Here is a 27,160-nt window from a genome sequence, read left to right on the forward strand (position 1 = left end):
TCTGAGATCTGAAAGCTTGGTTCAATATATTTTGAAGTTGAGGGGTTTTGTCTCCCAGCATTATTATTTGTTAATGCAGATACTGAACAGAAGCAGCATGAGAGCTGCATTCCACACTGTCCCACTGGAAGGTTTCAAAACCAGGCAGACAAAAGCAGTCTCCAGAAGGTATGTTTGTACTAGGTTCTTAGCATAGCACTATTTAACTTCTTTTAATCAGTGACCTGAAGCAGAAAAAATAAAACCATTACTCATAAAGCTCTCAGATAACAGGCAGATTAGGTGGAGTGCAAGATAAGGCAGGGCCTGAGTGACTGGGATTGCTCTGTGAACACTGTGTTCTGATGCAATAAAATGCCATACTCTAGGGACAAAATGAGGGCCCTTCTGGTATAATGAGGAGATGGAGGAGGGATAGCTGTCTCCTGGGAAATGGCTAGCCTGAAAGAGGCCGGCTGTCAGGGCAGATAACCATCTGAACTGGAGTTTTCCCAGCCTAACTGTGCACAAGATTGAATGTGTAGACAGGGAAGTACTGAGTTGAGTAGCTCCAAGGTGGTTATAGCCCTATGTTTGGCATTGACACAAGTGCAGCCTGAATTCTGTATTCCATCCTGATGCTTGCAGTTCAAGAACATTGGTTAAAATTGGAGAAACTTCAAGAGAAGTGTCGTGAGGACTGTTCAAGATTCAGAAAATCTGTTTGGCAGGGAAGGACTCCAGGAGCTCTGTCTGTTTTACTGTAGGAGGGCAAGGGGTGACATGACTACAATTTATAACAGGCTGTGCAGGGCAGAGAAATTTGATAATAGGGAGCTCTTCTGTCTGACAGTCAAAACTGTAAGGAGATCCAGTGGCTGGAAGGCTCTAACACTGATACTTTTAGACAAGAGATAAGCTGCAAAATTTTACTGGGGTGAGTAATTAATGACTGTAGCAGTTTACCAAGGGTTGTGATGACTCTATCCCTGGATATCTCTGAACAGAACCTTTCTAAACAAGAGGCTGGGTTTGAGTCTGCGATTAATTCAGATAAGTAGGGTGACCTGTGTTGTGGCAGTGTGCCTGCAGTTTTGAGGCAGTAAATTTTTCTCTAGAACAGTCTGGGAATTAATTTACATCTGAGGAGACAAAGCTGCTGCCCAGGTATGTGAGTTTTAAGAGTTTTCTGTGCACTTACCATTTTTGTATGTTGTTCTCAAAGATCTTGAACAGTTCCAACTTGCAGGTGCTGCTCCAGCTCTTACAGCTAGGAAAACTGCATTTTTGAGGTTAGCTGTACACCAGAGTGAAGCAGATCTCTTTCCCTGTCATGCCTCTGCTTCTCAAGATTCAAACCCATTGGGGAAGCAATGTTTGCTGGCTTTTCCCTGATACTGCAGTTGTGTTTTGTAAACTGATGAATGCTCTGTTGGAGCTTTTGAAATGGGAGAGATGGGGACACCTGGCACCTTTGATGCATTGGTCCCTTTGTCTGCAGTGAGGAGGGTTTGCACTGAACTACACTGATATTTTTGCCTAAGAGTTACCTGAATTTTTGCTTTTGACCTCTCTGTAGAGGATCCTGCCTGGATTTAGGAGAAACCGTGCAATAACCCCATAAAATAACTTGTAATGTTATGGATCATCAAGCTCTCAAATACCTCCTTTTCTTGAAGTGGGGCTGCAGAGCATGGTTGTCCTGTGCAGCTGCCATGGGAGTGAGCAGGGTTTACACTGATGTTTGTACTGAAGAGTTACCTGAATTTTTGCTTTTGACCTCACTGTAGAGGATCCTGCCTGCCTCCCTCCCTGTCCAGGATTTTTGGGGGAATATATTAACAACTGACATGGATGATGTTGAGAAAACACTGTAATATAGGTGCATTAAAATTGCTGGGGCTCTGAGCACTCTAATCTCTCACTTCTCGATGAGCTTTGTGCTTGTTTTGCTTACATGTCACCAAGTGGGTCATGACTCAAATTCAGCCAGGGCTGTTGTTAATGCTGGAGCAAGTCTCCAGCAGGCTATTTTTAGCAGCCAGGGCTGTTGTTGAGAGCTGAGAATGCCTTGGAATGGTTTCCCAAGGATGCTGCCTGTGCTGGAATTCGCACACCAGCTGTCTGTCTTGGGGCCACTCGATTGTGTTGACACGAATTCCCTGCCATTTGTCATCTCTGCCTCCCGCTCCCCGTGGCTGTGACAGGCCTGCTATGGTGTCTGATGGCACGAGGGAGGGCTCAGTGACAGCAGCAGCCTCGGCACTGACAGCTTGGGAAACGCTGAGGTGGCGGGGGGACCTTGGCCTTGGCTTCTCCTGAGCTGCCCACCCTGCTGCTGCCATCCTCCCTGCTGTTTCCATCCTCCATCCTCTTCCTCTGCCCGCTCTGGGGTGCCCTGACCCCCAGGGGAGCACTGACTGTGACCCCCATTCATGGAGAAAGTTTCCTGGACTTCAGAGATAGACTAGAATCCACAAAAGTGTGAAACAGATTATAGCGAGTACTGTAGGTGTATCACTTGGTGAGAAATTTAGGTTTTGGGATTTTTAGTATGTTATGAAATAGTATTAATTAGTAAAATTTGGGATTTTAGTATGTTATGAAATAGTATTAATTAGTATGTTTTGGGATTTTAGTACGTTATGTATGTTTTATGTTTTTAGTATGTGGATGGAAGCAAGATGGGAGGGCACAGGGTGTTGTCCTGGGTTTCTTCTTCAAGCTTCTTCTTCCTCCTTCTTCATGGATTTGGGTGGCATTTTGTAATTGGGCAGAAAAGTCTGCATTGCAGCTCTCTGGGATCAGTTATTGGGTTAAAAGGAGAAATAATCCAGGTGTCAGTTCTTAATTGGACAGTTTAGTCTTAAAAGACCTTGTACCAAGAGATTGTTGGCCATTTTGTGCCTTCTAATGAAAAGCTGTCAAACTCACAGTAGAGAGACTGTTTTACTGATAAGAAATAATAAACACCCGAGTCTGAACATGAATGTCTGTCTCAGGTGCCTTCAGTGCAGACCCAGAGACACCCACAACTGGGACCACCGTGCCCTGCCTGGAGCTGCTCAGCTCAGCAGTGTTTGCAACAGCTCCCTGATTTCAGTGGGTTCCTCTACTGCTGAGCTTTATTTTGTTGCTGGGGGTGGCTTTCACCCCTAAGCTAATAGGATAGATCAAATGTAAGCCAAATTTTCAGAGAGAATGCCCCAAGGAGCAAGGCTTGCTGTGGGATCTCTGCAAACTGTGATTCTGGGTCTGACTTGTCTGCTGATTTCATGTCTAGTCTGTGTATGGTTCAGTTCTCCCATCAGAAATTAAGGGGTGAAGAAAAGATATGAGGTTTATAAATTAAGTGATTAAGTTATTAAAATTTATTACCTTGTCTATATCTGGGGTAGTTTTTAACCTTCCAAATAAAATAAAATAAAAAAGCCTTGCTAATATTGGCAAGTGCCCCTGCTCCTATAAACAATACACAGAGATGTGAAACTGCACCTGTGACTATTTTCTAAGTGAAATTACTAGTTCAGTTAGCAAAATAAAAGGGTGTTAATGCTTATCCAGGGATTTCAATGTGCTGTAAGTCCTGGAGGTACAGAATCGTGACATACCTTTGTGTTTTGTGACTGAGAGGTGAATCAAAGCTGCTGTGATTAAATGATTATGAATTCATTTCAGGACTTTGTTTTACAACAAATCCACTGATGAATGCAAACAGTACAAAACTTTCAATTCACAGACCTTCAAAGCAACCCTTTGCTCTTGTCTCTTGAATCTGAAATACCCTACTGATTTTTTAGTGTTACACAGATATGGATTTCAGGTAAATCTGAAACTATGCAAGGAAGGCAAACAGGCTGCTAGAGATGCTTTATAATGCTGTAGGATTTTTGCCTCCAGAGACTTTGATGCAAATCTTGGCCCAAGCCTGTAAAGGAAATGAGTTTGGTTTTAGACTAATTCTTAGTGGATTTTTGTCCATGTTACAAATGATGTGTGGCTCGTCTGGCAGTCAGAAACCTTCCCTGAGTAAAGGCTGAATTAGAGAATGTGTTTTAATAAGGCTTAATGGGGAAATGTGTCTGGAAGCTCAGAAGAATTTTCCACCACTTTTTTTTATAAACACCAAATTTGGCAGAAATTACTTAAAACGGGGGGTAGGGGGCAGAAACTGTTAGTGGTGATATTTTTATAATTTGCTGTGGAAGAAATCAGTCTCTCATCATGAGCCTGTAATGGTGTTTGTGCCCTTTTGTTTGATATATACAATATTGCCTTTCTGTCCTTCAGCTCCTGAGTTTCTGTGTCAGTCTGAGCCCAGCACTGAGTTGTCCACCCTGAAGGTGCAGGGGTGCAGCAGCAGCAGTAAGCAGTGGTAGAAAATCCCATGCACGTGGCTCCTGAATAATTCAGCTGGCAGGTGCCCTGTGCTGCTGCTCACTCTTTCAAGTGAGTGCCTCACCTGAGAGCCTGCTTGGGGCTTTCTGCTGCTGTGGGCTTCAGGTGCTTTCAGAGGAAGGCATTTGAATTGGGCCTAAAATAATGCCAGAAAGAGCTTTAGGGACAAGGAAAGTGAAGCCTGTGGGAGCACTGATGGGTGTCTCCTGTTGGAGGGGTTTTGGGGAGGCTGCTTGGCCCCAGTCCCTGCATGGGGGTCTGTGTTTCTGGCTGCTCAGCAGCAGGTTTCTATATGGGAAAACTTGCTGGAGAGCCCAGATCTCTTTTCCTTGGAGTGCAAGAAGGCTGGAGGGGCATGTGTGCATCAGACTACTTCACTATCCTCAAAAGAATGACGTTTTTAGCTCAGCTGTTTGAAAAATGAACTTTATTTCCTTTTGCTATTCCCTTCCCAATATCTACATTATCTTCCTCTCAGTACTTCCCTTCCACTGATTTACCTATTTCTGCCTTGGCTAAGGCTGAGATTAACTTTGTGTGTGTGACTGTACGTGCAGCCTCAAGTTATATACTTCAATATCATGGAAAGGTCCAGAATGAGACATTCTGGGGATCAAGCAGCAAGGAAATGGAAGGAATGTGACTGGCTTTGTTAAAAAGTCTGTGGTACAACCACCTCTGCTGCAGGGAGGTGAGCACAAGGCTGTTCCAAGATCCCTAAATCCTGTCACTGTGTAAATTAACCCTGTGATATCAATCCAGGTGCTTGGTGCTAGGCAGTGAAGAAGAAGAGCTGATTTTGGAGGTTGCTTGTTGGCAACTTGAAGTTGCAGTTTTGTCTCTGGTTCATTGTGCTCTGCCCTGGGATCAGAGTGCTCTGAAGCTGATCAGAAGTTCAGTCACATTTAATTTGTAACCTGTAAACATCAATAGTTTATAACCTCATCATTTGTGCCCACTGCCTTTAGTCTTTGCAAGTCTTTGTGGCTCAAGGGTTCACTGCAGATGTGTGCTGGAGATCTTTAGGAACTGACCTACCCAGGTTTTTCCTTTTAGTTGTTGGACAAGACAAATTTCAGTCCTGTGTTTCTTGAGCTTGGGTATGTACTGGTTCATTTATTTAACAGATAATTGATACTCTGGGCTTGTCTGCTCGAGGTGGTGTCTGTGATCAAAAAAAAGAAAAACCTGCAAGTACATGTGAACTGATTGCTATAAAGGCAAGTGCACCAGGTGCTATGAAGTGAGTGCACATGCTGCTTCTAAAACAGTGCTTGCTCTTTAGTTATTGCTATGAATCTCTGAGTTGGTGCTATTAGTTAATCCTTTTAATCTGTTATAAAGAGATTCAGACATGGAGCTCTGTTTATTGTTCTTTTACCTCCCCCCTTAGCAACTTCCCATTCACTAAAATCATAAGTCTTTCAGAGCATCAGGATTTTTTGGTTCCTTGTGGAACAAGGAACTTAGAAAAAGGTGCAGTGGTAGGAGTTTCTTATTCAGATTTGCAGCCACTTTATTTCTACTCTTATCAGCCAGAGGTTGCATTAAGTATATACATTTTTACTGTAGTGTCCTTAAATACCCTTAACACTTGAGCAAAGGCTTATGAGTTTATTTAAAGAATATTGAGAGCACTTGGATTTGGTGACCTTTTTTCAGTCAAACACTGGTGGAACTTCATCATCACTTCTGAATGAGATGATTTGACCTTTATCAACAATTTAAAACCTCTGGACCCAGAAGAAGAATCAAAAAAAATCCTACTTCTTTCAGAGTAATTATAAGCATATGGCTAGATCTAGCAGTGCCATTTCTTTTTTAATTAATGTGCTCCACACAAATACATGCAAAATATGAGCATTACTAAAGGAGACTCAAGAGAAAGAAAATTCTTGGGCTGGTTCTTGTTGAAAGTAGTTGCAGAAAGTGCAAGTTTTCACAGTATTCCAGTTTTGGGGGTTATTTTCTTCCTCATTAAAATGCTTCCCTTTGGAAGGCAGATGGGGGCAACCAGTGTGGTTATTTACACAAATAACTTAAAACATGCATCAGAACAAAAGACAGTGTATGGGATATCCATTATTGTGCTGGGTCAGTCTTTGCAGGCAAAGATCCATTTTACCCGATGGAGAAGTTATGTGGGTCTTAAAACAATTAAATGCTGTTTCCTCACTGTTTTGTCAGCCCAAACACCAGGTAAAATCAGCTACTTTTACAAAAGTGTTCCTTGGGAGGAGAATGAAATCCACAGGTCTGAATGAGTAAGTTCAGCTGGAGTAGATTATTTCCTCTTCCTTCTGTGCACAGCAGTACTTTGCTTGCTTGTTTAAATCTGTAACCCATAATAAACCCTTAATTTTTGTGTGGTTAGCTTGAATTTACAGTTCTCCTTTTATTTTTTTTAAGGTTTCCTTCATCTCTGTAACCAACAAGCTGCATTAATCCTTTCTGTATACACAGATTTATAATCTGTTGTTGAAAGTATTATCCTTTGCTTCTAGGGATCAGATGTCAAAAGCAGAGTGTTTGGAATTCTCTCTTTTTCCTCAGATTGCTGCAACTGTAGGGTTTTTTTATTCAGTGAATGTAGGAGAAACCACTCTGAAAACTCTAGCCCGATATAATGGTTATAGCTTGGTAGTGAGGGGTTCCTCCTCTTTTAATGCATAAGAAGCAAGGGCAGAGAGATGAGGGATGTGGGTTCATTGTCCCTGAGGGCTTCTGCTGCAGCAGGTGATTTAACTGTGATCAGTCCATAGTTTGCAGTAACTGGTCCTGCCCAAGCCCCAGATTTGCTGCTGCTGTGTCCTGCCTGCCTTTCTGCCAGGTGCTGCCTCTGCCTGGAGCCTTGGGAGGAGCCTTGGTCGTGGTTTTCCTGCAATGGGCCTGAAATTTCAATCTCAATTACTTTCAGCTGCACTTCTCTGAGAACTGTGCTTCCACAGTACATGCTAAATTGTTTGGAAGGACTACATATGCCTCAGGATCAAAATGCAACAGGAAACGTCAGCAGCATGTCTAAATAAACATCTCTGTCTCTCTTACAAGAGTGTTTAGCAGCTCCGTTGGCAGATGTTTCTATAAAATGTTAAATACTGTGCTTTCCAATCCTCCAAACTGTTTGTAATGAAGCAAATAGCAAAGGACAGGGAAAGCAGCTGAGGAAGGTATGGCAGAGATGGGAGAGCCCTAAAGAATTAGAGGTTCTGTAGAATCAAAAAGTGGAAGTGGGTCCTGGCAATTAGTGTTTTGTTGATAATGGTGGGGTTTAAAATCCTTTATTACCGAAGTGCTTTGGTTTAGATGTGTAAAAGTACAGAAGGCAATAGGTTGGTTTCATGCAAGTAAGGGGCTTTGTGACTGATGTCTGGTTTTAATGTTAATTAATTGGGAGTTTTCTACATGCATTTTTGTATCAGTAGCCTGACTTACCAAGTTTTAGAAGTGTAAAACCTGAACAGAACTTCGTGGTCTGTTTTGTGGGGTTTTTTGTAGTTGTTGTTTTGTTTGGGGATTTTTTTCTTGTGTATCCCTTGCATCCTCTTAAAATGCTTTTTTTTCCTAATTTTACTTTGGTATGCTAGGGAAACAAGGGACTTACTCCGTCATTTTTAGGTCCTCTTTGTGTCTTCTGTCTCTTCATTCCTTCATCCCACAGTATGTTTTAACTTAAGCTCAGGACATCACTTGTTCAAGACCTTGTCAGTGACTTTGCTGGCCGGGGCAGTCACAGACACCTCGTCCCCTGCTTGCCAGGCTCAGCTGTCCCTGCCTGGTGCCTGCTGCTGACCCGGGCCAGCAAACTGCTCTGGTTCAGGGCTGCTGCCCAGATGTGTGTGCTGCTGCAGCTGCAGCGGCTGATCAAGGAATTCTGAGTTGTCCCATCACCCCTGATAAAGGAAAAGGCTTTCTCAAGGTCACTCTCAGCTGGGATGGGTGGCAGGGATGGGACACGGCCCTTGCACCTCCTCACTGCCCACAGAGACAATTAGCACCTTCCTCCTAATCTCCCTGGGTGCTTCTGCAGGCTGTTTTTCTTCCAGATGCTTTAAATGCCAGACCTGCGATAGTGTCAAGTGCCAGAAAGTGAGATTAGATAAGGGGAAGTAGCAAGTGTGTGCTGAGAGCCGTGGAGGTTGCCTGGATGGAGCCTTTGGTGACAGCGCTGGCTGCAGGCTGGGCTCTGTGTCCCCAGGTCCCTTGGCTCTGGAACCGCTTGTCACCTTCCAGGCTTGAGCCAGGTGCTGGATGCTGAAAGGCCAGGCCAGGCTTTAGGGCTGGAGCTGGGAGAAGGGACTGTGCTGGCAGGGGCATCACTGCCAAATTCAGAAAGGGACAAATTGGCTTGCTCTGTAAAGCCAGCTGATCTCTGGGAATGAATGAAAACAGTTCAGGCTCAGAACAAGGCTCCACTGCTCCCTGTAAAATACTGAGGTTTTAGAAGGTAGATAGGTTGTCTGTATTTCCCTAAAGTGTAATAGGCATTTGGTCTGATTACTCAGTGGTTCCTGGCGTTTTTAGAGTTGGCATAAACTAAGATCATGATTGTTCTCTCTTCTCCACCACTGTGACTTTCCTTGTCTCAGTGGAGTTCACAGCTGCATAAAACCACGTAGGTGAATGCAGAATTGGATGGTAGATGTGATATGAGACATCCCACTTGTTCTCTTGAACAGATTGCAATTCATGCTGTTACCTAAGTATTCTCACTTCCTTGCTGCCAAATCATCCCTGAAATGCTAGAAACTGAAACTAGAACAATCTAGTGCATTGAATCCTGGTAGCAGGGAGGAGGAAGGAGTGGCCTGTGCCATGGCTGGGAGGCCAAGCTGTAAGAAGTTCTAAGCCATGGAATAACATGTTGGTTTTGTCTGGTGTGTGATGCCAGGAGAATGTCATGGAAGAGTGAGTGTAAAAATAGAGGTGGAAAAATGGGCTTTTTAAACTTATGGGTTAATTTTGGGACTGGAGAAGAAATATGATACCCTCTGCTTTAAACCTACCCCAGGAAAAACATTTTGCATTTTTGTTTGGTTTTGTTTGTGAGGTTTGTTTGTTTGTGTTTTACTGTTGGCAATGCTTTCTACAAACAAAACAAATGCTTACCTGGATCTTATCTGCATGAGAAATTCTCAGCCCTTCTGTTGCCCTGAAGACACTTAACTGGCCCCGTGTTTGTTGACTGCTGAGCTGGCTTTGCAAAGGCTGAAGAGATTTGGAGTCTGTGCTGCTGCACTGATATGTCACTTTATCTGTCAGCCAGGAGTCTCTTCTGTCCTCTTTGTACACACATGCCCATGCTGGCCAGATGGTGCTGGATTTGGGTGCCATCCAAAGCACTGCATTAGAAAGGCCAGGTTATGTGTCGTGTTTCAGAAGCCAAGGAGTGCTGCCAGTTCTGCTCCTCTGGTAAAAAACAGCTTGACTTAATATATTGATCGTGTTGTCCTTGCTATTCTCAAGCTGATTTCATCTAAGACACTCACAGGGATCTAAGGTTGGAGCTGTACAGATACCACCTGTTGCCCACTCTGTAGCTAATATCTGCATTTGCACATACTGTGTGTCCTAGAAAAATCTGCTCTCTACCACCACCGTGAAACCCTTCCCAGTGCCAGAAGGAGATTTTGACAGTGTTTGACTGTTGGTTCTCCTGCAGCACAGTATGATTAGGAGCTGGGAGATGTAGATTTGCCAGAGAACTGATGTTTGATTTGGGGCAAGCTGCTTTGCATTTGTTAATTTCTCATTCTGCAAAAATAGAGGTCAAAATGCTGATTCCCTTTGTGTTGTGCTTTAAGAATTGCTAATGAGAAAATCTTGATAAAAGCCAGATTGTGATGTTATTTATAAATTATGAAAGAACTTTCCCTCACCTTCTCAGCATGTTTTTCCTTGGTTTTTTTTTTCTTTTTTATTTTTTTTCCTAGAGGCAGACTTTTGCTAATAGGATGTGAAAGCCACAAACCCCATCTGTATCAATAAGAGAGTCGTGTGGAGAGAGAGAGAGATGGGGAATTAAGTGCCATTAAGCACGTGTTAATTAACATGGCCCTGCACTCCCCGGGTTCTGCCTTCTGCGGGATGGGTGCACACTGAAGCTGGACTTTCTGGCTTTTAAAGCCTTTCTGTTGTCAGCCCTGATCTGTAAGGTTTAAGAACACACTTGCCTCTGATATAATTGCAAGGAGAATGCTGGTGTTTCAGTCACCCACTTTTACAGATTCTGCTGAAATCTGAGAACGAATGCTTACAATTTCCCTTGGTCACAGTGGGGAACTTGGGAAATCCAGATCCTTCACTGGAAACAAATACCTCAAAACCCCAGTGTTTTAAACCCCTTCCTGCTTTAGTGAGCACTTCTGTTCTGATGTGTGAAATTTCCCCTTGTGCCCTTCTATCAGCTTTTTGAAATGGAGTACTCTTGATATTATCTTTTTATCAGCAGTTTTTACTATCATAGGGCTGCCTGAATTCCTTGACAAGAGCTGCTTTGCACACAAAAGCCAGATGATCAAAGGCTCCAGGAGAGACGCTGGGACCCATTGGGTTTGGGAGCAGCGCTGGGGGGGCAGAGCTGGAGGATTCTGCAGCATCCCCTGGCACTTTGTCTCTTAGCAACAGCCTCCCCAGATGGAGGTGGCAGAGGGGACACAGAGCACCCCAGCATCTCCCTGCTCTGTTGGCTAGGGTCCCTCAGCTCGTGCTGAGGTGCTGCTGCTCGGGTGGGATGAGCTGTGGGCACCGAGAATCCCCTGGGTCACCGCTGTGATGGAGATCTGAGCTTTATTAACAAACAGGAGTTGCAAAATGCTTTTATAGATATTTGCAGTCTTGGAAGTTCTTTGTGTCATTACCTGATTTTATGAGCAGGTTTTAAAACAACTTTTAGCACAAGTATCTCACAGGTGAGGTGTGCTTGTTCTCTGTTGCTTGTGCTGTTGTAGGGTTGTTAGGCACTGTGTGTGTGTGTACAATATAATTGTCATGTCAGCTTTTCTGTTTCTGGTTATCTGCATAAAGAAGCAGAGAGCTGGTGGAGAGATGTCAGCTGTGATGTGGGTTATTAAGAACTACAAGACAGAAGTAATCATAAGAAATCCTGCTTCCACACAGGCTGTTCCCCAGAGTCTCTGGCTGCATCTGTTCCATCTTAACCTTCTCACATTGCCTGGGTTTTTGGTTCTTGCCGAAGGGTTATGCCTGTTTGAACAAATAAATGCTGTGTGCTGCATCTGTATTTCTCACTCTGTGATGTTTACTGTTGTCAAGGTGCTGTGAACAGTAAATGTGAGGCAAAGTTGAACTCTGAGGTGTACAAGAATCAGATGTTCAAGTGCTCTTAACTCATTTGAGTGGTCAGCAGGGATGAAAGTTGCTGCTCTGTGCTATGTTTTAATTCCCTATTGTGTTTCAGAGTTGAGGGCTACAGCAAATGGAAAACTTTGCATGAATGCCCCTTTCTCTAGTCTCTGACTGGCAAAGTTTTGTTCCAGAAAGGAAGAAAAATGTCCTACAAGCCAGCCAGCTTCAGTTTTGAGTCTGGGGAGTGCAGATAAATGTTTCTGTACCTGAAAGCTAAGCATTAAGAGAAACTTGTAATTGAACGTGGGAATTGAGGAAATGGGTGCAGAGGGACACAGCTTAGCACCTCTTGTTGGGGGAAGGCTGAGATCCTCTGGACATGATGGAGAGAGTGTGGAAGCTGATGCAAGCCTGGAGCACTGGCTCTGGCTGGGGTGAGTGACAGCATGAGCTCTGTCCCTGCAGTGGCTCCTTGTCCTGGCAGCTCTGCCTGCCCCGGGCTCTATCTGACACGCTTGGCTGAGTGCATCTCATCATTCCCATGCTGCACATGTTCTCCTCCTGCAGCTTGCTGGGTTTGTTTGCTTTCATGCTTTAATTGTCTGCTGTCCTCACTGGGTGTTTGCTTGGTTACTTCTTCCTTCATGGCCAGTGGGATTGACCAGGCACAGTACAGAGGCTCCTTTTGCTCAGGAGCAGTAATGGATGTGCTGATTTATCTGTTCCTTCTTGCATGGCCCATTGCAAGCTGATGTAGCCAGGATCTGGTGGTGTCATTTGTCAGTCTCTCTTCCCATTAGCACTGCACTTGCCCTCCCTTTCTTGCTTTCAATTTCATGTCCCAGAGGAAAGCGGGCTGGAAATGAGAATGAAATATGGGTTTCCTTCTTAAAAAGAAAATAAACCAAACCTTAAAGGCTTCCTATTGGAATGTGATGGGATTGGAGTCCTATCTCTTATCCTTTGAAAATCCCAGCTGGAATGATTTAATGTCAAAGCCTGGAATTTCCCAGTGTGAAATTCATGGCTGGCTGAGGATGCACTGGGGATTAGAGAGACATCACTGTGCCAGGGTAGCATTGCTGTCACTGCAGGAGACCTCAGCCACACAAAGGGACATTGCTGCTCTGTCCTGCTTCAAAGCTGAGGCTTGGGGATGAGATTCCTCAATTCCCATTGAGGTTACATGCTGTGTGACTGACAGCTGGATTGGGGCAGAATAAACCAGAGCGAGTAACACTTGGCACTGCCTGGGAATAGAGAGGGGGAAAAGATGAGGGAGATGAGCAAAACATAATCTGCTGAATTTCTTATGTGGTAAGAGGATAGTTTGCTAGTGCACATCCAAAATTTCCCTGAGACACCAGCTGGGTGATTTTGCTCATTTGGCTGCATGATAAAAGAGTCAGATGATGACAATAATTTCATCTGCTCCAAAATTACAATAAAATAAAAATCTATGTTATGGGACCCCGATGTCTTGCAAAGCTTTAGCTTGGATAACAGCACTCTCCTTAGGAGAAATCTCTTAAGTTTTGGAGGATGTCTTCTCAGTATCAAAGTAGTTGTATAAAGAAAAACCAGCATATTTGAACAGGACACTGCATAACCACTAAGTGCTTTTTTGTCCCTCTGATCAAGGATGAATATTTTAAGTAGGCATCAATGTCTGTATTAGGGACCTATAAAGGACTGAAGTAAAACAGAAGCTGATGGCTGGATGTGCACTGACTGGTGAGGTGTTAACAAGGTGTTGTTTCTGAGACTCATAAATCAGCAGTGCTTTAGGTGATGGGGGGAGAGAGAAGAGCAGCTCTAAAAGCATAACCTTGCTGGCCTCTTTTTCTAAACTGTTGATCTATCTATAAAAGAGGATTCGCCCTGCTGTTCTAATAAGAGTGATAATATATGTGTAATTAGAATTTAATAATTATTTGTGTGACTGGATCTGCTGCATAAGCTGGTTCAAGTGATTGTGTAACCTTTGCATTGTGTTCATTATCTAATGTTAAAATAACAGCTGGAAGTTGAGAGACTGACATGCAGTTTTAAAATTACAGAGCTTGAAATTGCTGCTGTCTGTAAACATATGAAAATCTATTAATGACCTTTGAGCTCTCTGACTGAAAATGTTTTGTAACATAGAACACATTAAAATTGCCTGCTACTATAGTGTTTCCCATTTCTCAGCGATTGCCTAGGCTATAAATGAATGTTTTGCCTCTGCCACAGATATCAGACTATTTGAAACTATTCTAGGAAGCCCTAAGGATATATTGAAACATTTGGCTGCTCATTGTTTGTTCAAGCAAAGCAGTTATAGAAGAGCTGCTCAGGAGCACGTGCTGTGCTCAGCCCCTGGATGTGGGAGAACATCTCTGCTGGCCACCCTGACAGCTGCAGGCCTGCACTGCTCAGTGCATCTCCAGCAGCACAGCAGGGGTGGCCAGGGTGGCACAGATGCACTGTCCTGGGCTTTCCATTTGCACTTGTGACATTTAGGTAAGAGAGAAAGGCATCTCTCTCTGCTAGAACTCATCCTGCTCAGAGCTTTCCCCTTAGGTTGCAGTGATGTGCTATGGGCAGCTGTTTCTGGAGGAGGCTGGCCTCTCCATATTTCCTCTTGTTGAACCATTTATGTTTCTTGTTGTTTGTTTCCCAGCCAGAAGAAAACTACCAGAGGACTAATTATTGAATACACATTCTAGAGCTCATGACAGCTGAACTGAAAATTGTTGCCTACCACTGAGGGCAACTGCAGAGTTGGTAAAAAATGCCTCTAGTGTCATGGTGCTTAAATATAAATTAATTTATAACTCAGCCCCAGGGATGAGGATATGGCTGTTTTTATTTCTGGAGACTCTCACCCCTGCAGCAGAGTTGGCAGGAGCGAGTTCGCGAGCGCTCGTCTCTCCTGGCAGTGTCACACTGCAGAGCTCACAGCCTGCTCTGCTGGAGCTGAGTGCTCACCCTCTGTTCTGCAGCAGCACTGGGAGCTGCACCCTTCCTGAGGGTGGCAATAAAGGGTGTAGGCTGGGAGCAGAGCCTCCAAACGTCTGCTGTTCCTGGTGGAGTGAGTGTGTTCGAGGCTGTCACCGTGTGGGAGATGCGTCTGGAGCTTCCCTGCTCTAGGTGCTACTGCCTTGAGAGCAGCACATTTTTCATGGCTGTGTTTTAAAAGTATGCACCATGAAATGAATGTGTGGTGGAATCCTAAAAAATAGAGAAAAACTTTGTATTTAGCAGGGGGAAGCATTGAATTACTTGGGAAATCAGGCTGAGGTTCTTGAAGTCATGACCAAGCTGCCTAAGGTTACAGCTGTAGCTCTTCAGTCTCAATATGAAACTACTCACATGGGAGTCAGGACAATCCTGCTGTGGTTGTTGTGTATTTCACACTGTGAAGATCAGCACTTTAAATGCAGGAGTATAGATGGAGGAGAGCAATTTAGGCCCCTGCCTTTGGTAAATGAGCCATGTGTCCAGTCCATCTGCCCAGCCTCAGCTTGGCTCAACTCCATTTCCAGAGTCCAGCTCATGGAAGCATGACATCCCCCTCAGCAGAGATAGAAGCAGTTGGGTCTTCTCCTTTTGTTTCTAATTTTAAAGAGAGATGTAGTATTTCTAAGCTATTTCTAAGATGTAGTATTCCTGTCTATAGTAATAAATAGGCTGGAGGCATTTTTACTCAACTTTGTATTTCTGGTTTTATCTGACTAGCTTAGCTGAAAATCGGTAATGATGAATGCATCCAGCTGCTGTACCAGTTTGTCCTGGTAGGATCTTCTTGCCTTTTCCTTTGGCAGGCTTAGGGCCAGCTGGGGACTGGGGGTTGTGTTACCATCCTGGCAAGACTGGAAATGAGGGATGAAATGCCCACATCTGGCTTTTGGGAAGGAGCTGCTTCTTCAGGTCCTAATTCTGCCACTTAGTGGGAGCTGTTTGAATTCAAGGAGTGCCGTTTGAATAATCTGGGGAGAGGGAAATTAGTTCAGATTAAGTGTTTAAATGCTACTCTGTCAAGAAGCATGTGTTTGCTGGCTGCTCTGTCACGAAGCAGTGAGGGCTCAGCAGTGTCCTTGGATTTTGGCACACTTGAGGATTGTCTTCCCAAAACACTGGACCTGGAGTGTGTGCCTGACTGTGTCTCTTTGCTTACTTGCTGGATACCCGCAGAAGTTACTTGAGATTGATGGCCCCAGGCCACATCCTTCAAAGATGGGGATGTTTTTGCATAGTCTGTCACTTGTGGGATGCTGGGCAGTGCGTGGTGCTGCTGCCATTCCTGATGGGTGCCTTGGGAGGGAACTCCTGGGAGGATGGGAGTTTGCAGGAAGGATGTGCTCAGCATTCACACCTGGCAGCTGGAGAAGGTGCTGTCTGACAGACACAAACACTTTCCAGCTCCCTTGTACACGACATAAACCAGGCAGGCTGAGCTCCCAATCTTGGCCGAAAGCAGCTTCAGCCAAAATGTGCTTTTTATCTGCAGTGAAAGCTGGCCAGGGTGGCTGCTGGTGCATGGGCAGCAGCACCTTTCAGCACTCCTGCAGGCTGTAAAAGCTGGGCAGGCTGCACTTGCAATATGCCTCATTTCATCTACCTGAAAATGGTGCCCCAGCTTCCCTTCAATCATTTAAGCTCCCTTGCTCTCTGACACACTTTCCGCTGACAGTAATTCTGCGAGCGCTCGGCGGGCATTTACTGCCATCACTGGAGGAAATACTGATGGCTTCAAATGGGATCATTTCCTTCCTGATGGACAGCAAGCACCTGTGGGAGTCCTAATAGCTGTGCAGTGTCTGTGAGCAGGGAAGGGAGGATGGTGCAGCTCTCTGCAGCGAGGCGCCTGCAGGCTCTGAGGAGGAAATTGGAGCAGAGGGGGAAAATCACGCCTGGCTGCCCCTGGAGCTCTGGAGCAGCTTCAGATTTTGTGTATCCACCTCCCCCCTGGGTGATGGTGGACAGGGCTTTATACCAAAAACATGGGCAGCTCTCATTCCTGTGGATTTCCTTGGCCCCTTGCTAAAGTGAAGGTGTTTGCTGTGTGCATTCTTACTTTTATTGTCTCCTAAGTGAGTGTTAAACACTCTGTTTCCAGGTACTTCCTACTGCTTCCTACTCCTCCGTCCTGCTAGGAAGGAGAGGACTGGATTTTTCCTTGAGTAACTGAAAAGGAAGGGAACAGATTCACCCCCTTTTTCCTCAGTATTTAAAAACAATTGCTGCTCAGCACTGTATCATTATTTATTCAGATCTCGTGCAAACAAAAAGAGCAATCAGAGCCTTGTAAATTCAACGTGGATTGAAATGCATTTAAAAGAATAGTGAACTGACCTTCCTTTTTGTAATTTTGGACTATGTTTTGTTGAAGTAACATTTTTCCAAACTCTCTGTACTTGATACTGTGTCTTTGGGGTCCTAGAAGCAAAGGTCTTGATTCTTGGGAGACATAACAAGTGGGCATTCAGCAAAGTATGGCAGCTTGCTCTTCAGCTATTCACAGGTGACAGGAACATATCCTCTGGTAATAAATTTGAGTGTTTCAATTACAGTAAGTTTCTTGGTTCATCCACTTGTATTTTTAAGTTAAATCATGTATCATAAACCTGCAAACCAGTGTCAGCTTCAAATGTCTTAACATTTCCAAATCTGTCTTGTCAAAAAGTCATCTTATTCTTGAGCTAAACATGTGACAGGGTCAAAGCAAATGTGATGCATTTTAAAAAGCAGGACCTAAACTCATCTGGAATATGTCAGCTGTGAAAGGAGAATTGCAGTCCAAGGTTAAACAAGCAAGGATTTCATTTGCAATCATTTTAATTGATATTGATTGCGCTGCTTGAATGTCGGGTCAAAGCAAAAAAGTCACTTCAAATCCAGACTCTTGTTTCTGCCTTTTAAAACAGCTTTGGTGTCTTTGGCTGAGAGGCTGGGGGGGCTTGAGTTATGTTTGCAGTGGAGTTGGCAGTGGGGGAGAAGAGAGGGCTGGAAGGTAAAACAAACAAGAGTGTGTTGTACTACAGGAGAGGTGAGAGTTCCCATGGGTGGGAGTCCAGCCGGGCGTGCCAGCAGACTGGACAGCTGCAAGTGCAGCTCTGCCCCTGGGCCCTGGACAGTTGGTCTGGGCTGGCCTCCTGCCACAGGGACATCCAGCAAGGAGCCTTGGGGCTGAGCTTGGGCCCAGCCTGCCCCTGCTGGCCTCAGTGCCAGCACACCCTGCCCTCAGCTCCCCAGGCAGAGCTCAAACTGCTCCCTGCTCCCACTCTTAAATGTGCTGCTGCTAATCTTTGAGGTCTCCAGTTGTGTTTGCTGCCTGTTCACCCTGCTGAGTTCAAATTCAGTCACCTTGGTGTGGTCCTACCTGATGCCCTTCAGTGGTCTTTTTTTATCCCTTTTTTCTTCCCTCATTTCATTTGCCTGTTAGCTATTCATCTCTTCTTGTGCTGGCTCCTGTTCTTGCAGTGGTTTCTCTCTCTCTCTACAGACCTGTCTTCAAACCACACTTTAGTCTTTCATGTGCATTTCTCATGTATCTCTCCAATATTATCTTTCCATTTGAATAGCTGTCTCCTGTGCCCCCTTTATGCAAATAAATGGGCAGTAGGTTCGTGTTAGTAGTGGTCCTGTCTGTAATGTGCTTTGTCTGCTTAGAAAGCAGGAGAACATTGTCAGCAATTGTTTCTGTGCTGCTGTTCTATAAGCTGAGTAACAGGTCAATAGGAATATTTAAAAATTAACCTACTTAAAACTAAATCTGTTTCAGGTCCTTTCTGAGCCAGGATCGCTCCCTGAACTATTAACCAATTGACAACCCTGCTGCTAATTGCATGATAAAGTTGATACAAGGATAGATGGTGCTCAGATCCTCAGGGGCTTTTCCATTGCAATTTTTTGAGAGAAGCTGGAGGCAGAAACATGGGCAAGCAGGGTCAGTTTCAGAGGCAGCCGTGTGTTTTATTTCCTTTGTGTGGATCCTTCTCCTGTTTGATGTTCAGTAGGATATTTCACATTGCCCAACTTGAGGAATAAGTGCTGCAGTGAAGAGCTGTGGAGAGAGAAGCTGGAGGCTGTCTTCCTTCTGGGAAATCAGCCCATATAATCGTGTGCAGCTGGCAGAGGCAGTCTGGCAGGAATGGAGTGTAACCAGTCCTTGGCTGAGTGTCCGATGGGCCCTGGGGATGGGGCATTGAAATGGACTTGGTTTTGCACCAGAGCTGCATTTTGAACTGATGCTCGAGGGCTAAGGATGGTTATTTTATTATCTATAGGTGTTATTTTTACCCTCTGCACCCCAGCAGCAGACTCGAGGGTTTTCATCTGGCTGGGAGGGTTTTGGATGCTTTCTTCAGGTTCTTTAAGTGTTCCCTGTGTATGAAAGGTATTTACAGCCACAGCCTTCCCCTGCATGCTTTCTGAGATCTCAGAGCTGTGTCAATTCAGAGGATTAAGGCTGAGTTTGAGATGGGCTGAGCAAACAGGCAGTGATAACTGCAGCCAGAGGATGGCTGTGGGATGTGAGCTTGTGCCAGGCTCCTCCAGGGCTGATCATTATTTCCTGATCAAACAGAAAACGTGGAGTCCATTGTGCAGTAGTGTCTTGCTGTGGCATTTTAGGGGTAAGAACAGTCTCATTGCAGAGCTGAGGGCTGTGCACCCATATTATTCCCAGCTTTACTTATAAACTGGGCAGTGTGTACCTTGGAGTGTCTTTGGAGACTGCAGCTGTGCCTTGGTGACAGAAGAAAAATGACTTTTCAGGAAGGAGTGTTCCAAATGATTAGGGGTTCCTGCCAGATCTGCTGCAAGCAGAGGTGCAATTGCATAACTAGCTTGGGCTGATAGTGATGGAAAATGAATCACAAAGGTTTTTATAGTGGACACTCAAAATCTGTTGCAGGGCCAGCTTGGGTTGCCAGCCCTCACCAGGGTCTTTGTGAGTGAATTTCACAGCTGCTGGTGTGTGAGGTGTTCCAGGCAGAGCTGGAGGAGGTACCACAACCCCATCTTCAGATGAAGTGTGCTTTGGTGTCTGTGCATCCACATAAACAATAGGGAGATAGAATCTGTGTGTTTCATGGAGGAACTGCCAGGAAAGAGGCTCTGAAGAAAGGCCTGATTCTTCCTTATCTGTAACCATGCAGCCAATTAGAACCATCTGCACTCCGTCTGCAGCCCAGACAGACAAGGGGCTGCAGATGGAGAGGCTGTAGCCTGCCCTGGAAGGTGTCAGAGAAATTCTGAAGTGAGGACAGGTAGGAAGACAGTCCTGGAAGCAATGAGTAGTAAGGAACAAAACAGTTTTCTGTATTCTGGAGCAAGATTTAGCAGTCTTGTTTCTGGAACTGAGAAGAGAAAATGGGCTTGGACAAAGGGATTTACTGCACCTGTGACTGCAAAGGTGGTCAGGTCTGCAGACTCCTGGGGTGGGCAGAAACCACAAGGCTGATGTGAAAATGTATTGACTGTGGGGTCTGACTTCAGGTACTGTCACTGTGTGAATCTGCAGGGTTTGCCTGATGTGCAGAGGGTGAAAATATCTGCTGCTCTGGGCTTGCCTTGGGGGAAGGCTCCAGTGGGGCAGCTTGTCAGGAGGCCAGTCTCACCTGCAGGCTGGGATTTCTGGATTAAAGTAAGTCAAGGTGCATCAATAAATGTCCCCTCTTGTGATGTACTGTATATTCTGGATGTGCTTAAATTTTCCAGCAATTGCCTGTGCACAAGCCCAGATGCACATCCAAAAATAGTAAGCTCTTGTGCTAAGTGAGGTCCCCAACTTGGAGGTCATAAACTTTAGGAAAAGAGCAATCACTGGAAGGCTCTTTTAGTAGAGGAAACAGAAAGGAAACAAAGGAGGCAAGAACAGAACCCCCATTAGCCCCCTCCTGCTCTGTGCCTGGGGCTGCAGGTCTGCATTCAGGGCACAGCCTGCTGTCACCCTGTGCCAGCAAGGACATGCTGAGCTCCTGTCCTGCCTTCCCAGGAAAAGCTCCTGAGGGCTGTGTCCTCTGCTGGAGCAGGGAGAAAAGGGACTCTGGAGTGGCTTTTCCTGTCACACCAACGTGGCTTTGTCCCCGTGGCTGCCCCAGGTCTCCCCCACTGGAGGCAGGAGCAGCCTTGGGGCTTCATTCACGGCTGTTTGGAAAGTGCTTGAGATTCTTGGATGGCACTACAAGTGAATGAATTATTTCCTTGGCTTTGATCCAGCTATAGCTGTATTTCATGAATTAATTTTGCTAGTAGCTCAGCAATGAGACAAGCCTTAAATCTCCAGACAAAATAGGGATGAAAAGCTGCATTTCAAAGTAGGAAATTTTGTAGGATTCAGGAAGGAGAAAAACAGAGATTTGCAGACCAGTTCTGTGGTGAAAGGAATCTGAAAACCTGCAGTGAATGTGCTCTGGGTACCAAGGGAAGACTTTCCCCAAAGCATTAACAGGCCCAACCACCATGTGAAGCCAGATTGAGTTTAAACCAAAATGGTAATTTATTTGCTTTGAAGGCATCCTTAGAAGTGAATATTGCCCCTCAGGCCAGGAGTTTGTCATTGGCTGGTGCTCTCAGGTGGTGGCATTTCCCTGCCCCAGCCTCCTTCCTCCTCCATCAGGGGTCCATGCCACCTCATGCAGCATCTTCCTTGCACCTGCTCTCACATCACAAGCTGCATCTGGCTTCATGAAGAAACACCACAAACCATGTTTGTGGTGATCCCTATTTCTAATGTCTTGCTGAATATCAGTTAGCAGATACCATTTTCAGGTGACAAGTTTTTGATTAGTTTTGATTTTGATTTAGTTACTGAAGATTAACAATTTGATTTTTATCTCAGTAGCTTCCCAGTAAATAGCACAATATGACCTTCTTGAATTGGCATCTTGAACTGCTGTTTCAAGTGTTATCTTTAAACTAAAAACCAAAGTGAGAAGTTAACACTGATTTATATTCTTCTATCATTCATGGAGAGTAATGCCAGACAGGTATTTTCCTTGCTCTTTCCTAGTAATGAACTTGGCAAGCTGAGCTGTGTTCTGGTGTGTTCTGTGCCTCCAAGCCAGTGCTAATTGTTTTAATTTTGGTGGAAGAGTTGTATCTTTGGGGGTTTTCACCTTGATACATCTGTGTGTGCCCTAAGAGGAGCCTCCAGCCCCCCAGGACTCCTGTGCAAGGTGTTCAGAGGGTGGGTGCTGGCTGATCCTCTGGGAGCCTGGGCTGGAATTGAAACAGCCCTGTTTTATTGCCTTATTTCTAATTACCATGGCTGTGACCCTAAAGTGCCTGTGCATCATCTCACTTCCCAGGGAAGGGTAACTTTAAACAAGTGAGTGATTTGGAGTGGAATCAGCATGTTGCACACTGAGGCAGTCAATTCACTAATTAAAGGAGAGGGGGAGGAAGTAATCTGGAGCAATCAGCAGGGCATTTCATTCCAGTTCCTAATTTTCTTTTTTTGTTGGGCTTCAGTTTTTGAGAGACTAGAGAGCTAATGATTTTCATGAGCTCTTTTGCAGCACTGAAGGTGTGTGCATTGATGTGAGCAGTTTGTATTGTGATCTCCATTCATGTAAGATACAAATACCTGTCATGTAACTGCTCGAGTCAAAAGGAAGGTGCTTAGAAAAATATCTGTGGCTGAGTTTTGGCATAATAAGCAGTGCTTTTAGGGTATTTCCTAATCTATTTACTTCACATTAAAAATAATTGGAATAGATATCCTGTGAAATATTCCCATAAGAATTCCGTTTTTATCCTTGAGCAGTTAATAAAAGGCATGAGGGAGAAATGTATCTAGCTGTAGTGACCCAATGTCATAGTGATTTGTCATATTATTTCTTCAACTCCTCCACACGGTGTGCATAGAGAGAGAGTTTGGTACTCTGTCACTGGGAGTTCAGCTTGCAGTCCTCAGAGATGCCAGGGATAGCAGAGTAATTCCCTCCTCTGATCTCACTTCCAGTGTTAATCATTATGACATGACATACCTGCTTTAAACTGTGCTTGGATTGTGTGTTACAGCCTGGTTCAGGGCAGACACTTAACACTTAGAAGTGTTCAACCTCTGTTGTGTGTTTGGATCCCATTGATCTCTCTGGCTCGGGGAATTTGTGGTAGGGCTTTAGAAGTGCCTTTCTCCATATGAATGCTGCTGTGAATCAGAGACTGTCAGCCCCAGGGGGGGTCTGATGCTTCTCAGATCAGAAACAAAACAAAACCCACCTCTGTTTCAGCTGAACAGTTTAAGGCTTCCCTTCAGGTTGCTGATTTGCTCATGTGCTGTTGACTTATGGTTTCTGAGTTAATCTGAAGTGAGCTCATTTTCATACCCTGTTTCAAACACCTAGCCTGGAGAATATTCATCCTAATCTAATCTAAAATTACTGTTTGTGTTGTGCATGCCTAATTATTCATCTTAAGTTATCTCTGGAAGATACATATTGTCTTGTTTGTGTTTTTATTCAATATTTATACAGCTTAATGCTTAAAGGTAGCTGCAAACAACATAAAGAATTTACCATTCTCTTTTTTCATCTCCTTTACAGAAGGACATGTCACTAAAGCCTCAGGAGCGGAAGGAGAAATGGGAGAGGCATCCAGGCAAGAAACCCAGAGAATCTGAGAACTGTGTGTCTGCTGAGCCAAGTGAGAATGGCCACAACAACGACGCGGGGAGCTCCGAGAGAGAGGCAGAGAGAGGCAAGGAGAGGATGAAGAAGAAACTCCCCTTGAAGCTGTCCAAACAGGTAGGGAAACACTTCTCACCTGAAGAGACCCTCTTGGCCCTGGGCACTGTCAAGTGTTGTCCTTGCTGGGAGGTGAGGTGTCCTTGTAATTGGCTTCTCTGGTTACCTGTGCTGGTGGAAACAAAGCCTCTTGGAAGACTTGAGGCCACATGCACAAATTCTGCATTAAGGGCAGGCTCCATAAGCTGAAGTGGAAGTCAGGTGCACTGGGTAATGCAGGAAGGAGCAGACCTCCCTGGTGTCTGTAGCTTTGGGACACTGCAGTGATTCATACAGTAGATTTGTGGCCCTGATGGTCTTGAGCACAAGCAGGAATCATCCATCAGATCATAACCTCCTTTGGAGGATTTGTGCTGGGCCGTGTGCACCTGGAAGTTACAGACTTGTGTGTTCATCTCATGACTGGAGTTTGACTTACCCCAAAACAGAGTGTTGAGGAGGAGAGACTATTTGAGCATTTTAGAAGTGGAAAGTCATTTTGCAGGAAGCTGTGCTCTGGGCAGTCTTTCCTGTGTACCCTTCTAAAATGTGCTGGAGCATTAATGAATGGAGAGTTGTGATGCTGGAGGGAATTATTCCAGAGACTCCATCTGAGCCACAGTGTGTGCAGAGGGGCAGGTGACAAAGAAAAGGCTCTGAGGCTGGCAGGCTCTTTATCACTAACTGCTGCTCAGCAGGGAGGTTTGTGAGTGACTGAGTGTGCATTCATGGGCTGGCAGTCCCATGGCACAGCAGCATCTCTCCGTGGACACTTTCCCAGTTGTCCCTAACAGGGTGCCAAGTGGCAGCCAGTGGGAAAAGCAGTGTGCTTGACCTTCCAGCATTTGTTCCGAGCTAGGAAACACACAAAGATGAAAAAAGTGGTTTTTATTCTCCATTTCTCCAGCAGAAAAAGAGCTGTTTAACTCAAGCCACCTTCTGTTCTGTGAAACTAATCCTGTGTGTGTGCCAGACAGCCAAAGATTGAATTGTCCAGTTACTGGAAATGTTTTTTCAGACTTGCAATACTTTAACATTTAAAAATATGGTGAAGGTTATGTCATGTAACCCTCCCCTATAACTTCTCCACCACATACCCTTTTGTGTTTCAGCATATTGATTTAGAAGGGCACATCACATTTTAAGTTAGAGATTCTCATGATCTGGTGGAAGTTGTTTCTTCAGTTCTGTTACACTGCAGGAAATCCAGTGCATGGCAGGGATTTGCACAGTTGTGGATTTGTGAGACAGTGGGGAGGTTCCCCCTTCTTGCAGGAGGAAAAGGTTGTTAACAGTGACATCTTCTACATGAAATTTAAAACCCTGTTTCACATGGTTGTGTCCACCAGGGATTTCATGGCACTTCTTAGAAGCCTCTGGGGTAAGAGATTTTGTTGCACTGGCAGACTCTGATTTCTCTCATACTCTGCTGCCTTAGTTTACCAAATATTTAGTTTATTGGTTATTCAGCTTTGAAAAATGAGGATGTTCTTCCTTATTTCTTCTGAATAGTATTTGGCTGCCATCAGTGGTTAAACAGGGGATTTGCTGCCACATTCATAAAAATCTGAATTCAACTTCCATTGCTTAATTTATTTTTTTTAAACCTGTAAGGATAAGTAACAAACTCTAAAAAGAATGAGGAGCTTGCACAAAGAGTATAAAAGAAAATCTGTGATGAGTGACTCATTAATACATGGTGTCTCTTTAAATAAGTCACACTTAGAATTCCTCTCTTGTTGGAAAGGAAGGTTTTTTAAATACCTGCTATTATCCTAGCTGATATAGTTGTGAAAACCAGACACGTTTGGAGGTCTGTAAACTTGATGAAAGTAGCAGCAAAATCTAAGCTACATAAACTAGGCTATTCTTAGTTCAAACTCATTATGCAAATGATATTGACAAATTCAATAATTTTTCTTTCTTTTTAGTAATCAAAAAGTTCACACCTAGAATTCTGGCATTTCCTGCCAAGCTGTCTGGACAAATTTTCTGTAATATTAAGTTTCCTGGAATTTAGGGGATGAATTTTGCATCTCAGGGTTATTAAACATAGGTTTATACCTAATTTGGATAGCTTACTGTAATTAATGCTAATTATATTGAGATGTTGCTTAGAAATTACTGTTCAATTTGAAGCTTTCCTTCTACTCTCATCCCTTCTCTTCACAATACTACTGAATTGTCATCTTTTCTATGCAGCCTTCTCTGATAAATCAAATTGGGCATTATAATTATGGCATTCTGCTAATCCTTGTAGAGAGGTGCAAAGTGGTAAGCTGATTTCAGTGCCAGGTTGTCTGCTTTGTTTAGAAAATTAGATTTATCCTTCACTCCATTTGACAAAGCATCCAGATTGCTATTGCTGCTGAATATTTGGTTGTTCTGTACCTCTGGCTATGGGGAGAGGGCTGCAGGAACCAATCTGTCCTTTCCAGCCTATTACTCCCAGCTGTGTATAAAAATCATTCAAACACATTTATCTCTTGCTGTAACTAAGCAGAGGGAGGAAAAGGCATTTCAAATGGTCCTTTTGTCCAAGATTTGTCAGAGTTTGGGGCTGCTGTCGACACATGTACACAGGGAAAGGTGCTGACTTCACACTGCTGTTCTGCAGTGGGCAGCAACAAAAGCACTTGCAATCACCAGGACCAGGTGTGTCATGGAGTGAGAAAGTGTTCAAAGCTGTGATGTGTTTTGGTGTAGCCAGAGTGGCCTGCAGTAAATCCAGCCCCTCTGGAAGGCTGTGCCTGCCTCCAACACAGGAGCATTCCTTAAAGTTGAGTTCATTGCCTTTCCAAAAGGCCATGTCCAAAGCTGACCCAGTGGCTGGGGAAAGGAATCCCCACCACAGCTGCAGACAGGGCTGGTGAGGGGGAGCAGCCTGTCACCCCCTTGAAGGGATTTAAAGGTGGATGTATAATTTGATTAGATTAAGAGGTACATAAAAGATGAAACCTCTTAGTTACACTGCTCCCTTATGTGTCCCATGTTGCTCTGGTTTTGGAGAATCACTCTTTGAACTTGGAGCCAGTCTTTGATTAGCCTGAGCTGAGCTGTTCTTCTCTTTGCTGGTTTCATTTTTGTAGTTGCTTATTCCTCTGAATGTCTGAGCACTGTGGATGTAGAACAGTTGGGGTTTTGGTTTTTTCCCTTTTTTTCTGACCTTTGGGACACATTGCCCTTTCTGTACTATCACCCTGAAAAGAGTTGGGGCTAATAGGAAAGAGTTGCTGTTATTTCCAGTTAGTTTAACCTCAAGCTCTGTGTTTAGTCAGCTTGGGAGCATCATGGTGTGTTGAATATATTTAGCTGTTAAATGCTGCTGTAATAACACAGTGTTCTGCAGATAGTCATTTGTCACGAAGATTAGTGTCTTACACCTCCTCCTTCCTTTTCTCACCCACTGTTTAAATCACCCGAGATGAGGGAGAGTCTCAGAGAAGCTGAGGAGAGCAGGGTGGTGCAGTATTCAGTGCTCATAAATAGCCTGCTGGGTTTGGAGCTGGGAGGAGAGGCCAGGGGAGTTAACAGGTCGTGTTTCTCTGGAGGTGTGACATCCCTGAGACTTGAGCAGAGCTTCCTGGAGGGAGGGAAGGCACAGCTGATTCCCCAGCCTCGTTCACTGCCCAGCCCTCCCCAAACTGCTGAGTGCTGTTGGTGATTAATGGATCGTGTTGCTGGACTGGAACTGCTAAATTGCATTAACAAGTTTGATTACCTATTCATGTGGTTTCTCTGTGATGCTCATCATCTCG

The 27,160-nt window shown here is 44.5% G+C and overlaps 1 protein-coding gene across 16 annotated transcripts in view; it reads left to right on the plus strand.

The window, feature by feature from the left end:
• Nucleotides 1–27,160, plus strand: part of FBRSL1 (fibrosin like 1) — a 502,275-nt gene that overhangs the window by 112,484 nt on the left and 362,631 nt on the right. For all 16 annotated transcript variants that reach the window (XM_077187583.1, XM_077187591.1, XM_077187589.1 and 13 more), the window contains exon 2: nucleotides 23,223–23,423. In XM_077187583.1, the coding sequence (XP_077043698.1) occupies nucleotides 23,223–23,423 (201 nt within the window). The remainder of the gene's footprint in view (nucleotides 1–23,222; nucleotides 23,424–27,160) is intronic.

Source organism: Agelaius phoeniceus, chromosome 18 (assembly GCF_051311805.1).
Source record: "Agelaius phoeniceus isolate bAgePho1 chromosome 18, bAgePho1.hap1, whole genome shotgun sequence".
In the NCBI taxonomy this organism is placed as follows: domain Eukaryota; kingdom Metazoa; phylum Chordata; class Aves; order Passeriformes; family Icteridae; genus Agelaius; species Agelaius phoeniceus.